This window comes from Nesoenas mayeri (assembly GCF_963082525.1).
Source record: "Nesoenas mayeri genome assembly, chromosome: 25".
In the NCBI taxonomy this organism is placed as follows: Eukaryota; Metazoa; Chordata; class Aves; order Columbiformes; family Columbidae; genus Nesoenas; species Nesoenas mayeri.
Genome location: NC_137549.1, coordinates 6,335,279 through 6,359,627, shown reverse-complemented (window position 1 = coordinate 6,359,627; position 24,349 = coordinate 6,335,279). Strand labels below are relative to the sequence as shown.

The 24,349-nt window shown below is 58.1% G+C and overlaps 2 protein-coding genes across 2 annotated transcripts; one reads left to right on the top strand and one right to left on the bottom strand.

The window, feature by feature from the left end:
- Positions 1-6,906: 6,906 nt before the first annotated feature.
- Positions 6,907-8,743, top strand: LOC308049527 (granzyme E-like; the record flags this gene model as incomplete). The annotated part of the gene is given in 6 exon segments (XM_080359208.1): positions 6,907-6,955; positions 6,958-7,084; positions 7,140-7,316; positions 7,547-7,688; positions 7,801-8,034; positions 8,387-8,743. Coding segments are annotated over 6 exon segments (864 nt in total). The 3' UTR covers positions 8,522-8,743.
- A 2,653-nt stretch (positions 8,744-11,396) lies between these two features.
- On the bottom strand, positions 11,397-22,773 carry LOC308049404 (guanine nucleotide-binding protein subunit alpha-11). Its single transcript, XM_080359033.1, has 7 exons — positions 22,626-22,773; positions 18,265-18,449; positions 17,602-17,756; positions 16,587-16,715; positions 15,751-15,880; positions 14,882-15,035; positions 11,397-14,224 (listed from the first exon to the last, which is right to left on the bottom strand). The coding sequence occupies exons 1-7, from the start codon at positions 22,759-22,761 to the stop codon at positions 14,034-14,036; spliced, it is 1,080 nt and encodes a 359-aa protein (XP_080215159.1). The 5' UTR covers positions 22,762-22,773; the 3' UTR covers positions 11,397-14,033.
- Positions 22,774-24,349: the final 1,576 nt, after the last annotated feature.

The window sequence follows — 24,349 nt, the reverse complement described above, 5'->3', positions numbered from 1 at the left end:
GTCTGGGTCACGGGCCGGGAAGCAGACGCAGCGCTGCTCCTCCTGCCTGGCACTGCAGGAGGCGCGCGGGGCTGCACGGAGACCAGAAGCCAGGGGTCCCGGCATCGCTGTGATGCCAATGCCTGCCACTGCCCTCTTCCCTGCAGAGAAGGTCTCGCAACCGCAGCTGCTGAATTTGCCTGATGACTCACCTGTCATGACCGGCCGAGGTTCCCGCTGCTCGAGGGAGGTTCAGCAGCCCCGGTGCGCTCCAGCTGCACAGAGCAGGTAGCGGGGAGGGCTCCTCGTGCTCAATAAGTGAGATTCTACCTACCAAAGTGGCAAAAGGGAAGTTACAACACCAACCACATTTCTGGGCAGGATGGACCCCACCCAAAACAGCTGCAAAGCAGCACAGAGAAAAGAAAGACGGAGCACCTTTCAGCTCAGGATCGCAGCGGAGACCCTGCCCTGCTTTCTGCTTTCAGGCCGGCACAAAGCCAGGGACAGGTCCCCAGGCTGAGAGCAAAGTCAGTGATTTCTTCCATCCTGGGGGTCCATCCGCTGCGTGATGGGCGGAGAGATCCCAGCCTGGACAGGTGGAAAACGCCACAGAGGCTCCTGCTGCGGGAGTCGTGCGCGAGCAGAGCTGTTCTCCAAACTGAGGGCTCCGTCCTCCACGTTCACCCTTTCAACTGGTGGTTTGGGCTTTTCTGTCAGCAGCGTGGAAAGCAACTCATGCTGATAAAGGCAGCAGATGACCCGGGGGGACTCGTATCTGCTCCCGTCTGTGCAGAGCGGGACCTCGCCGGGCGCACGAACCCGGCCCCCCGGCCCCGCAGAGCTGCTGCCGGACCCGGGGCGGGGGCCCCGTCTCCATGGGGGCAAACGCGGCCCCGCTTCCCCGAGCGGCCTGGGGGGAGCTCCCGTCGAACGGCAGCGGCTCCGCCGCGCTGCCCGCACAGAGCCAGCCCGAGCTTCGTCTTGGCACTTCTCCTTTGCTGCCGTTTCGGTTCAGATGTTCTGTCTTTGCGATGCAGGGGGGCTGGGGAGGGCCGCCCTGTCCTGCAGTGTTTCTCATCTCTTTCCTTCACATCAAGACCACGACACACTTGAAACTGCCTGGTAGCTGCCGAGTGCTGAGCTCGCGAGGACCAAGGGAGGCCCGGGGGAGCCGCAGCCCCTGGACCCTGTGCCGGAGCCGTGGCCGCAGCAGGTGCTCTTGGGTGCCGAGCAGCAGGAGCCCTGGAGCCTCCACATCCCGCTCTGCCCAGGCCAAGGGAAGGGAAAAGCACCTCGGCCCCAAGGGACGAGTTTGTCCGCACACGAACGGGGGCCCGGGGAGCGGGGCAGGAGCACCGGGAGCTCAGCACCGTCACGCCCGGCCGGCCCTGCCCGGCACTGCTCCCACGGGGCGTCCGGCGCCGCAGCGCGGGGGCCGCGAGCCGCGCGGGGGAAAGGCAGCGAGCTACACACGAGATAAAGTAGCGATGACTTCTGTTGAGGTTTTCCTGCTGTGCTGCTGCACAGTCCTGGTTAAACTTGTGTATGTTCAGACGTTCTGATGAAGAAGAGATGGAGAACTCTGCCCAGGGGGCCCAGCCCCGCGACCCCCAGGCTGGCTCATGGGCCAGCTGCTGTCCCCACTGCTGCCCCACAAGGCCCCTGTGACCCCGTGTGGCCCCAGCGCAGCAGCAGCAGCAGCATCCATTCGCCCACAGGTGTTTTTCTGCTCCAGGAAGGGTGGAGTTGTGCTCGTTTGAAAACGACTGATCGCTCCCGGTTGTGTTTCCTGGCTTTGGTCCCTTCTCTTGTCTGTCCAGGGGAACGTCCCAGTCCCCGACGTGGCAGGATGTGTCTGGTCCCAGAGGAGCTGGGAAGAGCCAGCAAGGCCCCTCTGACTTGGGCCAGCACCAAAACCTGGAGATTTGGCCTTTCACGGTGCTCGAACGATCGTCCCGGGCACAGTTGTTGCGCCTCAGCATCAGTTTGTTGCAGCTCAGCATCAGTTTGTTGCAGCTGGGTGGTGGTGATGGGGGAAAGGTCTCTGTGGTGCATCTCTGGATTTGAAGGAAAACAAGACACAAAGCAGAAAGTTTCAGGATCGTCTCCTTTAGGCCACATTCATGACCTTAAATGGCAAAGTTTTGTTGATTTTTTTTTCTCTAAGTGGCTTTTCTTTAGAAACTTGTGTTTCCTTGATGCAAAAACATGAAACAGAAAGCAATCAGCTGCATAAAATGCCCTCCCACCTCCCAAAAATAAGGATAATTACTTGGAAGTCATCCCAATAAAACCCATCATCGGTGGGCCAGCCCAGAGCCCGTCCAAGCGCTGTCACAGTTCCCCTCCTTGCGACAAGTTTGACGCTTTGGCCGTCGGGCCGATCTGCAGCGACTGGCACCGGGTGTGCGGCGCTCGGTGCCGGCGGGATGGGAGCGCCGGGGCGCAGCCCCCAGCGTCCCCGGGCGACCGCAAACCAGCTCGTGAGTGCTGCTGCCTCTGTGCAGAGCGGCACCGGCCACCGGCCACCGGCCAGCGCCAGAGCGGTGCCTCCCCTCCCGCGCCTGCGATTTGGGCTGGAGAAGCTGGACCAGCTTGGTGCCGGGTCCCCGAACACCAGCTCACGGTATCACAGTATGTTTGGGATTGGAAGGGACCCGGAAAGCTCACCCAGTGCAATCCCCCCATGGAGCAGGAACACCCAGATGAGGTTACACAGGAAGGTGTCCAGGCGGGTTGGAATGTCTGCACAGAAGGAGACTCCACAACCCCCTGGGCAGCCTGGGCCAGGCTCTGACACCCTCACCACAACAAGTTTCTTCTCAAATTTAAGTGGAACCTCCTGTGTTCCAGCTTGATCCCATTACCCCTTGTCCTGTCATTGTTTGCCACCGAGAAGAGCCTGGCTCCGTCCTCCTGACACTCACCTTTTATGTACTTGTAGACATTAATAAGGTCCCCCCTTAGCCTCCTCTTCCCCAAGCTAAAGAGCCCCAGCCCCCTCAGCCTTCGACCTGCACCCCGTGCGGCACAACCAGCCGTGGTCACCGCGGTGTGACCAAGACCACGAGGCTGCTCCAGAGCCCTGGCCCAGGGCACCCTGAGCAGGACCCATCAAATCCCTCACGAGCTGCTCTGCACGGTGCTCACGGCCAGGAGCCGCTTCTTGCCGCGTTCACGTGGGGGCGGCAGGAGGAACCGGGGGCTCGGCGTGCGCGGCGGGGGAGCCGGCACGGGGAGCGGCAGGGTGTGGTGCCAGCGCCAGGCACAGGAAACGGGGCTGGTTAAACCAAACCTGGGCGCTGCGGAGGAAGGACGAGCAGCATGCCCTGCGGTCGGAGCCGCCGCGGCAGCGCCGGTGCCGGCAGCACCACCTGTGCCGGCAGCACCGCGCCTGCAGAGCACGAGTTCATTCCAAACTCTGCTGCGGTTACAAGCCCAAATTAGCTTGTTTAAACCAGAGAATCTGTAGTGACCTCAGCCAGAGCTTCTGGGGGGATTTCTACCGAGCTGAACCAGATCAAAAGTATCCCAGGGATTAAAAGGCGGCGTTACCTCTGGCTCGTCAGAGCTCGGAGATGCTGTGCTTTGAAGCAGGTGGACACGATTTGTCCTGCAGCCAAACTGCAGGAGAAATCATAGAATCATAGAATCATTTCAGTTGGAAGAGACCCCCAGCATCATCGAGTCCAACCATAACCCAGCTCCGGCACTAAACCATGTCCCTAAGAACCTCGTCTAAACGCCTTTTAAACCCTCCAGGGATGGTGACTCCAGCACTGCTTACATGGCGCACCTTGGAGATCGGGACGTCGCCTGCGGGGGTTTCCTGGTGGCCCCGACGGGGTGATGACAGCGCACACTGCATGAGGTGAGTACTTCACAATGGGACTTCAGCGCCTCCTTCCTCCCTGAACTTGTCAGCTCCTTCCCTGGAGCGATTCCGGCGCAGGTTCCCGTCCCTGCTGTGCTGAGCAGCTCGCTGCACCTGCCTGCAAAACGGGAGGAACGTGCGTGAGACCCACCTGTTCTCCCCTTCTCTGTGCTGCCACGGCCAGGAACGCCGCGGCCATCCTGGGCGCCCACGACATCCACGAGCCAGACAAGACCCAGCAGGTCCGGGGAGTCCTCAGGTACCACCTGCATCCCGCGTACGACCCGACACCGTGTCCAACAACATCGCACTGCTCAAGGCAAGAAGTGCTGCAGCGGGGCTGCGGGGCTGTGGGGCCGTGGGGCTATGGGGCCGTGGGGCCGCAGGGCTGCGGGGCTGTGGGGCTGTGGGGCCGCGCGGCTGTGGGGCCGTGGGGCTGCGGGGCCGTGGGGCTGCGGGGCTGTGGGGCTGCGCAGGGCGCAGTCTTGCTGGGAGCTGCTTCTCCAAACCAGCGGCTGCCGTGGCCACGAGCGCTGGAGGGACCCGGGAGGGCTGGGCGGGCAGAGCGCGGAGCCGCGTGTTCGCAGCAGCTCCCCAGGCTCTGTGCATGGTGTCCTTCAGCTGTCCTGCTCGTAGCCTCCTCCAAAACCCTTTGCTTTTCCCCCGCTGGCAGCAAAGGCCGCTCTCAGCGACTACGTCGAGACCATCCCGCTGCCCAAGACCAGCAGCGACCTCCCCACGGGCACCAAGCGCAGCGTAGCCGGCTGGGGCCTGGTTGATGATGACCAGGCAACCAACAAGCTCTTTCAAACCCAAGTCTCCGTCTGCAGCCGCGGGAAATGCATCCTCTTGTACCCGCACCTCGACACCGCACGGTTTGTGCCGGCAGCTTCACGAGCTCCAGGCGGCAGCCGCGCACGAGGGGCCGGGGGCTCGGCCGGGGGTGGAGGGTCCTGGGGCCGCGGGGGCTGCTGGCGCAGACCTGGCGGGTTCCCGGGGGAGGTGACGTGTTTGCCGTGTAGCTCCCACGTGGACGAGCTCTCGGGGTGCCCGGACGCCGCGCGCGGTCCGTGCGCAGCCCCAGGGCAGAGCCCCAGGGAACAAGGTGAAACCTGGTCTGGGGGGAACGGGCCTCCAAATCCAGCCTCTCTGTCCCCAGGGAGGTTCCGGTGGCCCCCGGTGTGCAATAAGGTGGCACAAGGCGTCGTTTCCTTCAGGTACGACAACCCACCTGGTGTCTACACCCGCATCTCCAACCACCTGCCCTGGGTCAGAAGAACCCTGGGGAGGCAGCAGCCCTGGAGCCTTCGCCGGTTTCCTTCGCGCCCTGCTGGCGGCTCAGCCCCACCGCCCTCCTCGGGACCCCAGTGACCCCCTCGGTGCACACCTGGGTCCCTTCTCTCCGCTCTGGGGCTGCTGCCCCGTTCCTCGCCCACCGCAGGCAGCCCATTCAGGGCTCGTGCACGGAGAGGAGAGCGTTAGAGACTTTCCGGAAGGAGATGACGAGGGGCAGAGGCAGCGCATTGACGAGGGTCGGAACTCCCTGGTGCAGGTTGGCAGATGCAAGTTCAAGAGAAGCCCAGACCGGTTTGCAGCGGGGAACCCCAGCGGGGAATTTGAAACATCGAGAAACTGTGTGCAGCTCAAGGCAATGGGCTGTTCCCTGCTCTCGTGGCCCTTCGGAGGCTCCAGCAGCCACCTCCACCAGCGGGAGGGGACGCCCGGCCCTGGATGCCCACTCACATCCTCCCTGTTCTGGCCTGGGATGAAGGGAAACGTCTCTGTTGCCTTCAGCACCCAACCAGCCTGAGGAAACCAAGAAGGATCCACTGCTGGGCTTCTGCTGAGAGCTGCTATCAGCTAGGAAATCTGCGACTGTTTATCTGCGTAGCACAAACCTTTGTCACGTCAGGGTTTTCCTTGAGGCTCCAGCTGCTGCAGCCTTTGCACGAGAATGGCAGCTTTTAGCTTCTAAACGTTCTCTGCCGGGGGGCAGCGGGGGCAGATAGGAAAGCAAATTTACCGGCAGCGGGTCAGCAAGGGCGGCCGCGTTTCGTCACCGCCAAGGACGCAATCGCTGCTGTGAGTGCGCAGACCTGCGTCTTCCAGCCTCGAGCCCGTGCGCGGAGCCGGCGCGAGGAACGGGGACGTGCGGGGGATTTGCCCGCAGCCCTTTCCCAGCGCGGCCCCTCTCACCACGGGCTGGAGACTGAGGGGCAGCTGGTCCGGGGAAGCCAAAGTCCCGCGATGCAGCGCAGAGCGGCGCCCGGCGCTGGGTCGGCAGTGAAACCCCAGCGCCGGCTGTGCCGCGCTCGGACGTGACCCGTCCCACAGGAACGAGGCCAGAGACGTGTCACCGCGCCATCCCCGGCCAGCGAAGGGACAGAACCCAAACCCGCATCCCTGTCTCCACGCACCCTCAGCACATCAGAGGCAAAGCGAGACCCTGACCCAGGCCGGGGTCCTACAGAGGCTCCCGGCACAGACCCGCAGCTCCGAAACACCACAAATGGGCATCAGCGGGAAGTCCCGTTTGTAGTCTCGTCAGATCTGGCTGTGGGCAATCTAGAAGCTTCCCGGCTTCTCTGCACCCCCTGCTGCGGCTACGTGGACACGTGCACCCCCTGCTGCGGCTGCGCGCAGCCCTGCGCCCCTCTGCTGCGGCTGCGTGCGCCCCCTCCTCTCTCCTACGGACTCCAGCCTGGGTCTCCCCACAAGCACGAGAAGGGGGGGCTGCGCGCACCCGCAGCTGCCGCGTCGGGGCTCAGCGGGACGGGGGGAGCATGCTGCCGCTCTTGGTTTTGCAAAGCTCATGATAAAAATCAAGAGAGTTTGCAAGTGCACAACAGCGAGCGGGAGCTGCGAGGGAAGAGCCCACGGGCAGCGAGGAGGGCGGATCCGCTCCCTGCAGCTCCCGGCACAAAGGGGTTAAAATTGGCCAGGTACCCCAGACCGGCCCGGGATGAACGTGGGCTGGCGCCCAGGGCCCGGGCTGCCCGAATTCCCCTCTCAGATCGCTGAGACACGCGATTTGCAGAGAGATTCATCAGATGAGTCTGAGCGCTGTGGTTTCCTGGAGTCTCGTCTCAGGCTATAAAACCTGCTGGGAGCAGGAAGAGACCCCAGCTGCCGCCCCACCGCGCGGGGACCGCGAGGACGCCGCGATGCCGCACCCGCGGGAGCTCCTGCTGCCCCTCCTGCTGCTGACGCGGCCCTGGGCCGCAGCCGGTGAGTAGACAGAGCGGGCTGGGAGCAGGAGCCCAGGCGGCCCCGCGTCCTGCAGCTCCCCCGTCCCCGTCGCGTCCCTTGCAGGTCACTCCTGGAGACAGACGGCGGGACGAGGCGAAGCCAAGTCCCACCCCGCGCCCTACATGGCCTACGTGCAGGGAATGGACAACCACTTCTGCGGGGGCTTCCTGGTGGCCCCAAACTGGGTGATGACGGCGGCTCAGTGCTTGGTGTAAGTTTTTGGTGTGTTCACACAGCACAATGCGACTGTGGCATTGCCGTGGTCTGGGTGACATCTCCTGGATGGATGGTCAACAGTCTGAGCCGCTGCCCTCGCGGGCCGGGCAGAGCTCCTCGCTCCCATCGGTTCTGTTTGTAAAGACGGTCTCTCCTGGCCATGCCCTGTGTGAGCAGGGAAGACAGGAGAGAGCTCATAACATGCACCGTGCTTGATTTTACCAGATACAAACCTCTGACTGTCATCCTCGGGGCCCGCACGATCCAGAGGAGGGAGGAAAGCTGGCAGATATTCCAAGTGGAAGAGTATTGCTGCCCCCGGAAATTCAAGAGCCCTAAGGATGGAAACGACATCGTCCTGCTGAAGGTACCGAGCGCAGCGCCCGCGGGTCCCGCCCGCCCGGGGCTGAGCTGTGACCCTGCGTGGGAGGGAACGGATTCACGGAGCAGCCACTCTGCGTTTGTGTCTCCTCGCCCAGCTGAACGGCAACGCCACCAGCAACAGCTACGTCAGGACCATCTCCATTGAAAGGTCCGAAGTCCCCGGTGGGACCGTGTGCAGCACGGTGGGTTGGGGCGACGAGACACCCGCTGCCGCGCTACACAAAGCCACCGTCACCATCATCAAACAGCGGGACTGCCTCAGCAACTACCCCGGGCTCGCCGACAACCTGATCTGTGGCCACAGCGGATCTGCTGAGGTAACCGGGAAGGCGCCTGCGGCTCAGGGGGTGGGAGGATGCGGGGAGGCGCAAACCCCATCGGGGTAAAAACCATCACCGAAGGAGCACAGCTTGGCCAAGGAGGGTTTGCCCCCAGTGTCAGGGCTGGTCGGAGTGCGTTTCGCGCTCTGCGCGCAGCACAAGGGCAGCAGTGATCGATCCTTCGAGCTCCGGCCGTAGTGCGCCGGGTCCCTGTCGGAGCCAGAGCCGCCCACACGCATCGCCAGCCCAGGCGTCCCCGCGGAAAGCTGTTCTGATAGTGCAGCCTCCATGCTCTTTGCAAACACACCTTTTCCTGGGAACCCCATAGAAACAACGCTGATTTCCCTCCTCCATTTTACAGGGCGACGCTGGGGATCCACTCGTCTGCAACAGCAAAGCCTATGGCATCTTCTCCTACAGATATAAACAGTTCGGTTTCTACACACACATCGCTCCTTACCTCCCCTGGACCAAGAACGCCATGACGTGCGCGTGACCCTCCCCCCCGCCGCTCCTGCCCCGGAAAACTGGGGCTCCAGGGCCCCGTCTTCACCCGCTTTGTCTTCCTGTCTCCCTGGGAAACATCTTCCTGGTCCCCACGGACACGGCGAGGGCTCCTCTGCCCGCGCCCCGCGCAGGGCGCGCCGGGGGCGCCCGCGTCCCCCTTTGCGGAGCTGCTGGCGGCTGCAGCTCTGGGAAGGGGGGCAGGGCAGCCCCGGGGAGCGGACGGAGCTGCCGGGGCGCCTGTCGCCCTTTGGGGAGGGCGGGACGGTGAGATGGGGGTGCAGAGCAGCCCCCGCCCTGCCCCAGCCCCACGGAGGAAACTCCAGCTCCTGCTTCACCGCCGCTGCTGTCCCCAACCCCCGAAACCTGCCGCCTCCCTTCTCCCCTCTGCCTACAGCTCCCGTCTTGTAGAATCACATAAAGACAATAAATCATACGTGCATTTGAGAGCCCTTTTCCTTCTATGATTCAGATTTCTCGCAGCCGCTGAAGAAAGTCGCTGCTCAGAGCCCCGGGCTGACGTTTCCACCCCAACCACTGGCCCCTGTTTTCTATCGCACCCACCCCCCCGCGCGGGGCATTTCAGAGCGGGGAGCCCCTCAGCCTCCTCGGGGGAAACAAACGCTGAGGCCAACGCGGGCAGCCCAGCACCACCAGCAGCACCGCGCAGCAGGGGCTGGCCCCGGCTGTCACGGCCTCATCTCAGAGCTCTGCCGGTCCCTAAAAGGGTAAAGCCAGCCTGTAGCGCCAAGGGAAGCGGAGCGGGGGGTGGCCCCGTCCCCAAGTTTAACCGTATCGCAGCCCTTCCGCTGCCCCCGTGGGAACGTCCAACCGCCACGGCACCGGTGCACCAACAGTCACCCCAGTTTCTCGGTGTTGGGGATGAAATCAGACCCAAAGGTTGGAGCGATTTTGGTGCCTGGTTCAGCTGGAAAACAAGAGCGAAGGATGTAGGCGTTGGCTCACGGGCATCTGCACCTCAGCCAAACAGCTGATAAAGAGCCCTGAAAGGTGATTGCTGGAGCCCACAGAATGGATGTAAAACACCACACCGAAGATTTTAAGATTCCAAATAATTTCCAAACCCAGTAATTCAGACCTTTTCCAAGCCCCCACCAGCTCACTCACGTGATGCAGAAAAGCTGCGGCTCCAAGTTCTGGGTGGCGTTCGCTACAGACGGCGCTGTAACCAAAGCGCATGGCGCTGGCGTTTCACGTGCTCACAGTGCCCTCTTCGGGTTCGCCACAGCACAGTTCCCGCGTTCTGTCCCCAAAAGGCTGAATTGGGGTGAAAAACCTCAGATAAAGGCTTCACGGAGCAGGTCTGGTCCCACCACCATTTCTGCTCTTGACAACGTGTGTCCTGCAAGAAGCGCGTGTGAACGGAGCCGACGGCGCGGCAAAGGGCAGCGGCGACACCCGCGACTTCACCCGGCGATTCTGCTCCAAAATCCCACAGAGTTTTAAGTCAAGGAGCCACCACTGCACCCCCATATCTCAAACCCCAACAGCCACCGCTCACCTCCAGTTCAGCGTTCTTGGCCCAGTTCGTTATATTGCATATTAACCAACCTTTGCACGGGAGCGAAGAAACGCAGGCGGGACCACCGCGGGTTTTAGGAACAAAATTTATTCCAATTTCAAACAGAGAATTTATTTCAGGAGAAAGATATGAAAATCAATTTCCATCAGATATTTCTGTAATAGGGGTTGTTGCCCAGCAGTCAGAGCGGGATCATTCCAAGAAACAATCGCACTCCCGGACTGGAATGAGACAGTTTGGAGTCTGAATAGATCCTGACACTGGGCATCGTATTCAGAAACTCCTTGACCCTCCCCTCGTCCCTCCCCCCACCCCAACACGCACAACAATACATGCATTGCAAATGACAAGGTTTAAAAACAGCGTTTTATATAGTATCTTTTTAAATAGGATAATGTTTAAATTGTCTTAAATCAGGATCCTATAATATACAAGTATAACCAAATAATTTCCACCACATTGGCACTTGTAAAGAGTCTCTGGCACTACTAAAGAAGGGGCATTGGCACAAACCATACTCCGAGGAGACGGCGCTGCGTCACACACTCGACCTCTGCTGGACCCTAACGACCCGGGCTCTGCACAGCACGACACAACGCTCAGCACACTCCGGAATACTTTGCAAAAGTAAAGAAGCAAACAATAAAACACGCATGAAGAAAACCCAAAGGTGAACGCAAGGCCGACATCGCTAGGAAGCAACAAGAGACCCGAGAATAGAGGGGAGGGGGGAACGGGGAGGGCGGGCGCTCGGCGCCAAGAGGCGGCTGGGCCTCCCACCGCCTTCGAGTCTCGACCGCTCGAAGGACGTTGGATTCTTCAGCAGAACAAAGATTGAAAGTGCACAAGGAGCGAAGGTTAAGCCAAGAAACCACTTCCTCAGAGTCAAGATTCTCTACAAGAAGCCAATTGCGCCTCTTTTCGGAAGGTCGAGCTGTCGTCTCGACCCGCGGAAGGTTCTGAGCGGCCTCGCTTCCAGAAAAGATGCTACAGGCAGATTTGGTTGAAGGTTTGGCACTTGTGCCAGGGTGGGCGCTTGCCAAAGGAGCAGCCAACGGAGACGCGGAGCGGCTCTGCCGGCCAAGCGGGAGGCGCGGGGCTGGCTGAGGAAAGCGGGTGCTCGCGGGTCCTACGGCCAACGCAGCCCCCGCCCGCGCTCCGGGCCCCGCGCAGCCCCCGCCCGTACTACAGGCCACACGCAGCCCCCGCCCGCGCTCCGGGCCCCGCGCAGCCCCCGCCCGTACTACAGGCCACACGCAGCCCCCGCCCGCGCTCCGGGCCCCGTGCAGCCCCCGCCCGCGCTCCGGGCCCCGCGCAGCCCCCGCCTGCGCTCCGGGCCCCGCGCAGCCCCCGGGCGCCAGAGCTCGCGCAGAACGCTCTCCCAACAACCATCGCGCCAGGTGGGTTTTCAGGCCAACAGCTACACGAGCAGTGCAACACTGGCGCCTGGAGTCGCCCCAGCTCCACCACCGCACAGTCACTCCGCAAGATGCCAAGATCCCTCCCGCGGTGCCAGGGCAGCAGCTCTTAAAGAAGGGAGGGATACAAAAGGAAGGAAATGTTTCTGATTCAAGTGGAATCACCACCATCATTCACCTTGGAACGTCAACTTCTGCAAAGTTATCTCCAAGAACCTGTATACCGCAGCGCCAGGGTCGTCGCTGGCAACGGCCGCGGTGTGAACCATTTACAAGAGGATCACGGAAGCAGAAGAGGCTGGTGCTGCCACCTGCTCCAGATGAACAGCCCGGAGAATACACAAAGATGATTATAAATTCTTCTTTACAGGACAGTTTCTACAAAATGGATCGTTTTAGCATAAAGACAAAAAAACCCCCAAGCAGTAAAATGGATGCAAAGCTGTCTGACGCACGGGAATCCCTCTCGCTCCTCCCAAGTGCTCAACGCACCCAGAGCGCCGCTGCTCCAACGAGCCGCTGGTCCCAGCGCGCCCGGCCAGGCGGGCTCCTCAGCCCTTGGTCCCACGGCTACGGCTCCTCCCGGGCTCCCCAGCACTCGTTTGCTCCCTCAGCTGGGCTGGAACACAAGAAGGACCCAGAGACAGAATTCCTCAAAATCACGTCCCTGCATGTTTTAGTGTTCTAGATCGAAGCGTCTTAAGCATCTCAGACAGTTAAGATTTACTCTTACATGTTGTGCAAAACACTGATGTAGTGCTCTGTCTACAAAAGAGACAAAATATCAGCAGCCCCCTTCACCAGCGCAGGGCGTTTCGTCTTATCTACTCGCCTTCGCGGGGGCAATCTGGTCGATCCAGAGAATTTGGACCCAACGCTACTCATTGGAATTGAAACCGAAGCACTAGTGACGGCTACGGGACTCGTTTAGGCGGGTCAGGTGTCCCTGCGTCCCGTCACTCCTGCTTTGCCGCTGCCGCTGTCTCCCAGGCCGGCAGCAGCTCTTTAGCACGTTTGTTCGCTCGCCTCGGCCCCTGGAACAAGCTCTCTAAGGTGCAAAGGCCTCGCGTCCTCCTGCTTAGCGGAGTTTGATTTGGCACCTCAAACCAGACCTGCTCCTGCTCTGCCTCCCGCCCGCAGCAGCGACGCTCGCCCCCCCGCCCCCCGCGGCACTGGCGCGAGCGCCGCCGGGCCCTCCGGGTCTCCTGGAGCCCAACGACCGCGGGCGCCCTGGAGCAAGGATGCGCGCGAGTCTTCCAGAGGATCCGCGCTCCTCTCAAGAGGAACACAGCAGCACGTGCCACGGGGGACGCGTAAAGGGGAGAGAACCGCGGCTCCCTCCAAGAGCCTCAATCTTTCACCTAAGAACCCTACCTACCAGCTCTGGTCCTTTCTAAGTCTGCAAGCCGGATGCGACGGGGAATTCTTACAAAGTCGTTGGACACACTGGCACAAAATGCAATAAACAAGGCCTGTTTGCTACGAGCCGCAAGGAAAGAGCAAGAGGGTGGCACGAGACTCGAGATTTTGCATCCAAAGTCTGATGTTCAAAGCCACAACCACCCCGTGCGCTTCTGAGATCCGCTGCACGGGGCCGCGCGCTCGCTGCCACACGCTGTAACCAACAGCACGCGGCATCCCCCGCAACCTGAGCGCGTGCGTGCGCCTGCAGCGGGGGACGCGTGTGCGTGGACAACAAAACCAGAACCAAATGAAGAACAATTACAGTCAGGCACTTCCCCAGGCTCAGCAGCTACTGCTCCAAGAGCTTCCATCATTTGTAGTCCATGAACAAAATACAGCAACACGTAGCAAACTATGTATAGAACATCAATAATTTAAAAAAAAAAAAAATCACAGTCTTCATACCTTTTATAATTGATAAGAAAAAATAACTCGGAACTAGAACATATAAAGAATGGAAAAGTGATGGCTTTTTTTGTTTCTTTTGCCTTTTTTCCTTTTTTTTTCCTTTTTCATGGTTTTGCGCAGGGGTGGGAGCGATCGCTCCAGCCCCACTCCCATCACAGTGAACATGGAGCGTGTCCTGGGGAAGGGCCGGGGGCGCAAGCAGGGTGGGCACGTTACACCAGAGGCACCCGATGGCCAAGGGACCAGCAGCATCCGCGCTCCCGCAGTCCAGTGAACTCACCATCTCGCCGGAAAGGTGTTTTTCCTTTTCTATAGATACCACGGGAATGAAAACGGGGGGAAAAACGTGGCTAAGCAACAAAGGAAAGCTCAGATGAGGCTGCCTTAGCTGTTCGGCAAAAATTAAGAAGTAAGCAAGGTGCTGAAGAAATGAGGCGTATCCCCGTTAACTGTGAAATAAAAGCAATTTGTTAAAAATATGAAATCAACTACTCTGTGGACAGAGACATGAGACTGCAGGATAACACCGAGCACTTGCCACTCCACAGATCAGACAATTTGCAATCATTACATCATCGAAAAATTAAAACTTTTTTTCCTATCATATTTAAAATTTCTCGTTTTGTCTTTTCTTCACAACGGCGCCTCCGAGGGGCCACGAGCGCAGCGGGTCAAACCAGGTTGTACTCCTTCAGGTTGAGCTGTAGGATGGTGTCCTTGACGGCCGCAAAGACGAAGCGGATGTTCTCCGTGTCTGTGGCACACGTGAAGTGGGAATAGATGATTTTATCGCTGTCTGGATTTAAATCCACAAACATCTTGAGAATGAACTCGCGGGCTGCCTGCGCGTCCCTCTGCGGGCCTGCGTGAACAGAGAAAGCGGTTAACGGGTGGACACCGAGCGCGTTCCCCGGGTTGGCCCATCGGGATAATCGCCAGGACGCCTTTTCTTATGGTTATAGAGCTATAAAGAAAAAATCAAGATCATTTATTGCATAAAAGCCCCAGGAGTGAAGTGGCTTATGCTTCTCATTTCCCTAACTTGCTGCATTCACTAATTACGAGTGACTGAATACGACGCCTCCTGATGTCACGATCTCGCGTCCGGCTGCTGAGCTGTATCACAGCACACACGGTGTGACCGCTGTGAAAACACCCCGTTTTCCACAGGAACAATTGTGTGCCGTGTGTGCCGCGTGTGCCGCGCCTCCCGACAGCAGCGGGCACGAAATGCCAGAGCGGGACCACAGCTAATGCGGCGCAATTTCATCAGCTGTCTCAAAGATGAACGCTGTTCGCAAAATGGCAATTCTCCCCTGCCTTGTGCTTTGAAAGCACAGAATGACAGTTAGTAGAATCAAGATTCATTATCTACATGCATTTTGGTGACGTCTTCTCATTGCTGTAGGTATTCCTTCTCAAATTCAGATGTTTTCCTCATGTCTAGATCTGAGTTTTCTCAAAAAAATAAATCTAACCAACCCTTCTACATATAGATTGTTCCTCCTTAAACACTCACCATCAAACTCCGGGAAATAGTCAACAAGGTGGGAATACAGGATCTTGTCTTCCAACAGATCCTTCTTGTTGAGAAAGAGAATAACAGAAGAGTTCTGGAACCACGGGTAAGTGATAATGGTTCGAAAGAGAGCTTTACTCTCTTCCATACGGTTCTGAAATAAGAAAAGAAAGCCGTGTTTTCACAAATGAGCACTGAGCTGCCTTTCTGCCACCTGCGCTCAGACCTGCACTGATCCAGCACCTCAGGTGCTGTACGCACAGTGCTTTGGCCTCAGGTGGGGTCCGGCTCACGCTGCGCCGCTAAATGGAAAGGAAACGCAAAATCTGATGGACTCAAGCTTCACTTAATTAGCGAGCGATTCATATTGAAAGGCTTAAAAGTCATTTTGGGCGTTGAGAGGACTGGGCACGCCGCTCTGTGAACGCTTTTTGTCTAGTAGAACAGGAATAACTGCCGCTACCTCACAGGGTTTAATACACCAGCAAGTGCAACAGTTCAGCACTGCACGCTGTAGCAGCCTCTAAGGAGGCAGCAGCCACCACACAAAGCGGCAGCGCGGAAAAGAGGAGCGGGTGATCTGTAAGAGCGAGCTGTCACTGCACCGTGCCTTCCACAGCACACCACTCAGCAATTCCGGAGTATTTCAGTTATTACTTGAGAAGCACAAGTGACTTAAATGCTCCGTGAATTCTCCGCTCGCAGGGACACCATGACCCATTAAGGCTCATGTTTCCTTCGCAACAGGAAGAACTGAAGGCCAAAACCAACACCACTTGCTAATCCAACTTGGCACCAAGCGCTTTGGTACCAAGCTCCAAGAAGCTCAAGGGATTCCTCCTCTCCTCCCGCGGAGCTCCCGTTCTTACCTCATTATCAGATTCCACCAGAACTTGGTCATATTCACTAAGTGCTACTAAAAACATGATGGAAGTCACATTTTCAAAGCAATGGATCCACTTCCTTCGTTCTGATCTTTGACCTCCAACGTCAACCATTCTAAGGAAGAGAAATACAGTGGCACAGAATGAGCTGCAGTTCTCGATCCAAACACAAAGGACCAGCACGCAACGAGAACAAGTGAGGCTACTGTCCAACCTAGCCGCCCGCTTCAGATCCTCAGTTTCAAGCCCCACCTGTTCAGTACACAGACATGATTTTCGCATGTGAAGTGCAACACACCTAGTCCACCTTCGCTAAAACTCTGCACCTGTTCCATAGGTCAGCAAACCAGGACAGAGAGAGGACTTTCTCCAGATCTGTAAGTGAACGGTTCGAGAGAGGATGCCCCTCTATTCCTCTCTTGTCATGTCAACACTGCAGCAGAGACGTGCAGGGAGCACGGAAGTACCAGAGCACTAAGGAGAAAATTGCCTTGCAATAGCCAGATGTGTCATTGCGTCCTTTATGCCACGCTCGATTGCTGGCTTAAGCTTCCAAATACCATCCATTGCTGCAGCAGCACAGGCAGCAAGTTTTGGTGTCACCCCGAGAGCACAACTCCAAAGCACGTCCTGTTTTGTGACAGTCGCTGCTTCAGCTTGGAGCTTTCAGAAGAAAACGCGGCGCCGTCCCCGTGACAGGAGCGCCTGTCCACAGACACCCACAGCACCCCGGCGCACAGCCGCCCGGCCTCCCGCCCAGCACCCACTCTTCCCAAACCACATCACCCGGTTCAGCTGCAACACGAATACACCGCCAGTACCTGAAGATAATATTCTCTAGGTCAAAGGGGTACTCTATGATACCAGTTGTAGGAACTCTAACCCGTAGCACATCTTGCTGAGTTGGTAGATATCCCGGGGTAGCGATACGATCCACGTCGCTAAGATAGCTGCAGGAAGCACAACGGAAAACCTTCGGTTGCGGCACATAGATGCACAGATTTACAGCACTGCTACGTCTAGTCTTTCCCTGGCACAACAAGGAAGTCAGAAGTCACCTGAATCATTTAAAACATGATGTGGAATATAACATAATACATCTTTGGGGAACAGTAATTCACCAGCCATCCCCTTTGGAGGACAAACAGATAAATTAAGGACAACTTTATCAACTCTGTATAGGAGTGTGGAAGACAAGCTTCACTCCAGAGAAAGTTTAAGTACAGTGGATGCTTATTTTTCAGAATCAAGTCTCTTCTAAGGTCTTCTGTTAAGAAACAAACCTCTGTCACCAGACTTTGCTTCTGTTAATAATAAATCCATTAGGTGGCACATCCGTACACACCTGTAGGCCAAAGGACAAGCCTGAACCAAGAGCCAGAACCAACGGGGATGGCAGAAGGTGGAGGTTCCAGCCTTAGGTTCACAAGCAGCTGTGTGAACAGCTGTCTTCATCACCACCAGAACACCTCAAACCCTCCGGAAAAGTAGCAAATGGTAAGGAATTTCCAGATCTAAATCTACCTCAACTAAACACAGCTACCCCCATCTCCAGAAAAGTTCTTTGTCTTTCTGGAGCCAGATTCAACAAGTTACCAGTCACGGCTCCCCCGGCGTGGCCAGTAGAGCCCGTGCAGCTCGTCCAGAACAGCGGCAAGGCTCATCTGCCTCAGCGAAAAAGATCCAAGGTGCCTCAAACAAACTACGTAGTGAAATCTACAGCAAAGCTCCAGCCCTTTGAAACAAACTCTAGGCTTCAGTCAAAAAACCAAACTGGACAGGCACTTGTTAGACCCCTGCCACCACCCGCCAGTACGTCAGTGATGATACACTCACTATTTAGCTGAGTCGGAAAGCTGATATTCTCTTCTTCTGTCGTAACACTCTTGTATCCCAGGGTCGTTCCATAATGTTTTAATTGCACTTACGTATGGCTGCTCAAATGTCATGACCTTTTCCACGTCCACTTCCCGGATCAGCACTGCATTGGCCTGGAGGTTGGAAATTCAAAAGTAAAAAAATCGTAAGTACAAAAGAAAGGTTTGCACCTTTGGTCAGCACCTTTCAGAGAAACAACAGGTCGCAGCAACAGTGATAAGTACCAGGAGCAGCATCTTTTGGGTCCAGCATGGATTTTGGCAGCTTCAGTTCCAACGTGAGCAGTAACTCAAGCAAGGAAAGCCTGACACACGCAGCAGCAGGGAATCCTCGAACTGAGCATAGAGAGCACCTCTCCTGCGCCCGATACCCCATCCCAACCCACCGCTCTGCAGGCTGAGCACAAACCCCCTGAGAAAGCCGCGCTGCCCCTTAACACAGTCAAGTACATGGGAACAGGTACCAGTGAAACGTCAGGAAAAGCAAAGCCCAAAAGCATTTACAGGAAAGAGTTCAGGGAGGTTGAGATTGCAACGCAAAAGGACACAAACAGGAACTCGGGAGTCAAACCCTAGAATCCCAATCAACTAAGAACGCATGCACAAATTGCGATAAACTTACCTTGTTCTGTTCGTATTTGTACAGAATCTTCAGGGTTTCCATGGCCCTGATCATAGACTGCATGGCAGTGAAGATGTTTTGGTACACCAGCTTGGTGAAGCCTTTTTTGTCCTCTTCAGAGTAGCCTGAGCCATGAATGATACGCATTTGCTTAATGAACGTGCTTTTTCCGCTCTCCCCGGTGCCTGCAGAACGCAAGAGAGCGAGTCAGGAGCCACCGCGGTTCCTGCTACTACACCCGAGTACACGCCACCTTTTCAGCCGCTTTCCAGAACACTGAAAGACGGTCCGGACAGCCCCGCTCGGCCGCGCAGCGAACCCCGCAGCGCGGGGGAAGACATCTTGTCCTCCGCAGCGGCCTCGAACGCGGCTCCGGTTCTTACTCCAAATCTCACGTTACAGCCCCTCCCACACGCCCTGCGTCAAAGGGCCCTCTCCGTCACACCTGACCTATTCCCAGACACTCCAGCAAGATGCTCCAAGCGCGGGGAGGCCCAGATGTGCTCTGGAGCTGGTGAGCGCTGCGCACCCGCACGACGCCGAGCGGCTGCGGGAAGCTGTTTGCACAGTAGAGTGAACTTTCTTTCGCTGCGATTTGGCATAAAATGCTCTTCGGCTTATAGAGCACGTGTCTTTCCACAGAAAATAACCGAGCACAGAGAAAAATCAACTCTGAAGTTAGAGAATGGAACTCAAGAAACTACTTGCTCATCCATCTGAAACAAGTCAGTGCATCTGCCCAGCAACCCAAAATACCGTGCAAACACGTTTGCTCTTAAGGACTGAAGTTATAATTGTCATTATTTAGAAGTTCTTAGGGGTGTGGGTTAGTGCTGGAGTTGGGTTATGGTTGGACTGGATACCCCTGAGGGTCTCTTCCAACCAAAATGATTCAATGACTGTGGCAAGACACCTCTGCCTCTGCTCACAGCCTTCTGGCGTTACCGAGGTAGAAGCAGCGGCTGCAGGGAGAGCAGAGCAGGACGCTGCTCATGCCATCCGCGCCGTGCGACGCCAAGCGCAGCGCAGGCCGGGCCCCTCGCACACGGGGGTCCCCCCGCTTCGATCTTTATGGCCTCAGAAAAGCATCATTTAACATGTGAAGGCCAACAGATGATATTAGTACAAAAGGACAGCGGGAACTCCCTGACACAGTGACTACGGGAGGAAAACATCATCAGCTAAAGCATCCGTGCCGTTACATGGCCCTGGCAAACCCACGGTGCAACCGGTATGATGGGAAGCACCCAGCGACTTCCATTCTATACGCACCAGACCTCTTGTGGAGGGGCCACATGGGTCAGGTCTTGCAAACCCCCACACTTCACCCCACGCGTGCACCATTGACACCTGCTGCTTTGTTCGGTCTCCTAAAGTTTGCTATACAGAATATATATAATAAAGACAGCTCTTTTTAACACGGTGTCCCAGCTCGCTTGGCTACTGAGAGCAAAGCCTAAAACATGTCACCTGAGTGACAAATCCACTGGCTCTGCAGGTACAGACGAGCACCAGGTGCTCCCTCACACCGGCGACAGAGACGGGACCCCGTTCACCACCAAACACAGCCCTGCTCGCACACAGCCGCTCAGTTACTCATGTTTATAGCGCCAGGCTAAAAGGCAAACAGATAAATATGCTCAAGGAAAAGCAGCAAGCACATCACTAGAAGCAGCACGCTTAAAATAAACAAACTCTTCCCATCTCCAAGAGCTGACAGAAATTATGTCAGCGCCGTTAGAAATTCACATCGCAAACAGCGTTAACATGCATGCAGCAAACTATCTCCATCCCAAACAGAAAGCTACACCAGAAACCGGGGGAAAAACTGGAAACTGAAACGTTTTGTGGTTTCTCTCGCTGTGGTGAGAAATACTTCCTTGTCTTTTACCACAGCGACCAAAACTGAGAAAGAAAAAAGTGGTACTTCAAAGCATTCCAATAATGAAAACATAAGAGAAACCTCAGCACCAGCCATTCACTTACTCAGGGCTTCAAACACAGATTCTTCCTGTCACTCTGTCAGCACCGGCTTTGTGGTGTGGGGTGTGATTTCTGGTTTGGTTTGCTGGTGGTTTGGTTTGGTTTTTAAAGGTGCCTCTTGGTTTTACCTCAGCCAGCAACAGCGCAGAGCAGCCCCGCACCAGAACGTCGCCCGTGCTGCTGGGCCGGCCTCCTGCACCCGAAACAGCAGAGAACTGCGTTTGACACGACGGAGTTGAGACAAGATCATCCAAATTCACCACTGCTTCTGTCAACACGTGAAAGCAGCGGAGTTTACAACCAGCTACTAATGGTCCCCAAGTACCTGACAGGTGCTTTTTAAATACATCACTCAGCCAACAGTATCCCAGGCTTAAGCACAATAATTTTGGTATAAAATATTCTCCCCACGCCCAGTAAAAAGACAAATGACATCCTTATACCAGAGAGCAACGTCCAATACCTTCAAATCCAATTTCTTATCACCAGGTTCAACACTGATCCGCACGGTTATTCTTCACTCCGTTTTTTTTTTAGGCTTCTAACTCACTAGGTGCAGCGACAAGAGAATCACCAGAGCTGCTACGAGGCAGAAACTCCCCACACACATGCAGCCTCCAAATGCTGAAGATTTGGCAAAGCCCTCTCACTAAAACCATCACTAATATTTGTGAACATAAGAACTGCGCATAACAGGAGCAAGACACGAGAAACCCCGGCAGTGACGCCCAGGAGAGCGAGCGCGCGTCACCTGCCGCAGCTCCAGGTGGGCAAAGCGCTGCACCCAGTGAAAAGCTCCCAGCAAACACGTCCTGAAGCCGCAAGTCCTGCTTATCCAATATTAACCTCCTCATATAGACTTGTTTTTTAAATCTGATGCTGAAACTTACTTAACTGAATATTTTAGAAAAGCAGAATGGATTCTTGAGCAATTTGAATTACTTCTAAAGCAAAATCTTTAGATCCAGCAGGATCTTCTTAACCCAGACCTCTCCTATGGCGCCAACCTATGTTGAAACTGCAGCTTCTGTGGGGCTGCTTTAGGGCAGCAGGGTTTCTCTAGCCTGCAAGAAGCCTTCCAGAAACCCACACAGCACCTGCGAGGAGCACAAACATCAACCCCCGATTTTACCTTTCACCCAAGGCACCGCAGCAGGAATTGCTGAGGTTTCATGGTGAGAAGGAAAGCCCTGACCTTCCCGTGACAATTATCACTGTGCAACACTGTCAGCACCGGAGACCTCCACGGGACCGGGCAGACACAGCCTCACCTCTCCAAGCAAAGCTTTACATTTGTTTTTGTAACAATCATCCTCATTCCTCAACCTGTACCTTAGTGGCTCCCCAACTCAGGACAGACCCCAAGGGAACGAGCTCAATCTACCAGATCTGCTTCAGGGTTCAGCTTGAGATGACACAGTATTTAAGCCACAAAGCAGGATACACACACAACCAATGATAAACTACAATACTCATGAAAACTGTGACTTTAGTCTGGGGGCCACCTGGACATGGACACCAACCTCACTGCTGAAGAAGAATACGAATGCCTGAAATCTTTGCCGGCCGCTCCTGTAACTGATTACCCGCCCTATAAACCTTATCTAAACACGGAATAGTCACCCATCTGCACAACCACACAGCACCACTGCCTTTCAGCCCGAGCACTGACATCCCCATGGCCGCACAGGTGATCTCTGCCTCCGAAGGGACGGCCGAACGCTACAGCCATTTCCTCATCAGGCGCGGAACTCGCGTCCTCAGCGCTCGTCTTCCTGCAGCCCCCCGACAGCCCGTCCCAGCCGCAGCCCCGCGGGCGGCGCAGCGGGAGCTCTGCTTTAGGAGCTGGAGCCCAGGTTTTCCGCTCCGGGCCCAGAAGTTCACTGACAACACCAAAAAGCACCGACCGCACCAGCGAATTTTCACCCGCTAACAGGCCAGGCTGCCCGGGCAGCGCTTCCTGCGGACCGCTTCCCCGCGCGTGTGCGCGCCGCGCTCAGGACCAGCGGCTTCAGCTTCACGGCTCCTGCCTATGCCAAAACCCATTTCGACACAGAACGCACAATACGAACCCGACAAACAAAGGGCCGGCAGCGGGGCGGCCCGGGAGGAAGGCGGCCCGGGCGCAGGGCGCAGGCATCGCCCGCCGCGCCCGCCACACCCGCCGCAGCCCCGGCCCGCCAGGCCCCGCAGCCCGCCAGGCCCCGCAGCCCCGCCAGGCCCCGCAGCCCCGCCAGGCCCCGCAGCCCCGCCAGGCCCCGCAGCCCCGCCAGGCCCCGCAGCCCCGCCAGGCCCCGCAGCCCGCCAGGCCTCGCAGCCCCGCCAGGCCCCGCGGCGGCAGCGGCGGCTCCGCGGGCCGCCCGAGCCCCGCTCCTCACCCAGCAGCAGCAGCTTCAGCTCCCGGCGGGCGTCGCGCTTGTCCCTCCGCAGCTGCTTCTCGATCTCGGCGTTGATGCGCTTCGACTCCTTCACCTCGTCGCTCAGGCAACAGGCCATCATGGACTCCAGAGTCATGGTCGCGCCGCGGCCGGGACGCCCCCGCCCGCCCCCCGCCCCCCGGCACCGACCACCGGCCTCCGCACGGCCGGGAGCCCGGCCCGGCGCCCCCTTCCCTCCCCACCCTCCCTCTCTCCGCGGCGCGGGCCCGGCCCGGCCCCAGCCCCGGTCCCGGCCCCGACTCCCGCGGCCGGGCCTGGCGCCGCCGCACCCTCAGCGCTGCCCTCGCCCGGCTGCGCCGCCCGCCGCTCCCTCCTCACGGCCCCGCGAGCCAGCGACGAGCCGGCGCAACCCAACCCGCTGCCGCCGAAAACAAGCGCTGACTGACAGGCGGCGGCGCCAGTGGGAGCGCGCGGCGCGCGGGGCGGGCGGCGCTGCGCCAGCCGGGCGCGGCTTTGGTTGGCCGGGCGCGGGGGCGGGCGCTCGGACGCGCGTTCCCAGAGCGGGGCGTGGCCGCGGGGCATTGTGGGACGGTGGCGGACCGGGGGCGCCCGGCGCGGGGCGCGGCCTGGTGGGGGGGCCGGCGCCGCCCTCCCGCGGCCTGGCCCGGGCCCGCCGGCCGCTGGCGCCGGGGTGGCCGCTCGGGCGGCGGCGCAGGGCGAGCCCGCGGCGTCGCGGCGCTTCCCGCAGCTCTCGGGCCCAGCCGGGCCGGGCCCGCCGCAGCTGTAGGCCCCGCAGCCCGGCCTCCCGCCTTCCCTCCGCCGCCCACGGCTGCGGCAGCCCGCGGTGCAGGGGAGGGTCGGTGAGGCAGCGCGGCGCTGCCGGGCGCGGCTGCTCCTGGGGGCGGTCAGTGGGTCAGAGAGGTTCTCCTGCCCCTCTGCTCTGCCCTGGGGAGACCACACCTGGAATCTTGTGTCCAGCTGTGGCCCCTCAGTTCCAGCAGGACAGGGAACTGCTGCAGAGAGTCCAGCGCAGCCACCAAGATGCTGCAGGGAGTGGAGCATCTCCCGTGTGAGGAAAGGCTGAGGGAGCTGGGGCTCTGGAGCTGGACAAGAGGACACTGAGGGGGGACTCATTCCTGGGATCAATATGGAAAGGGGCAGTGTCAGGAGGATGGAGCCAGGCTCTGCTGGTGACAACCAGGGACAGGACAAGGGGCAATGGGTTCAAGCTGGAACACAGGAGGTTCCACTTAAACACGAGAAGGAACTTCTTCCCGGTGAGGGTGTCAGAGCCTGGCCCAGGCTGCCCAGGGGGTTGTGGAGTCTCCTTCTGTGCAGACATTCCAACCCGCCTGGACACCTTCCTGTGTAACCTCATCTGGGTGTTCCTGCTCCATGGGGGGATTGCACTGGGTGAGCTTTCCAGGGCCCTCCAACCCCTGACACTCTGGGGTTCTGCTGCTGCATCCCAGTGCCCCCATGGGGCCGAGGTCGGGACCCGGCGGCTGCGCTGCCAGGACCGGCTCCCCGCTCATTTGCAGAGACGAAGGGCCCAGCCCCTGTGAAGGGTGTTCGGTCACCGGGCCCATCAGGGTGCAAACACCTGGCTGGACAACACTGCAGACATTCCCCAGTCCCTTTCCCTCTCTCCAGTCTGGCCCCATTTCCAAATGCTTGAGGGGAGCAGGGGCAGCCCAGCTGCATTTTGCTGCAGCTGCTTGATC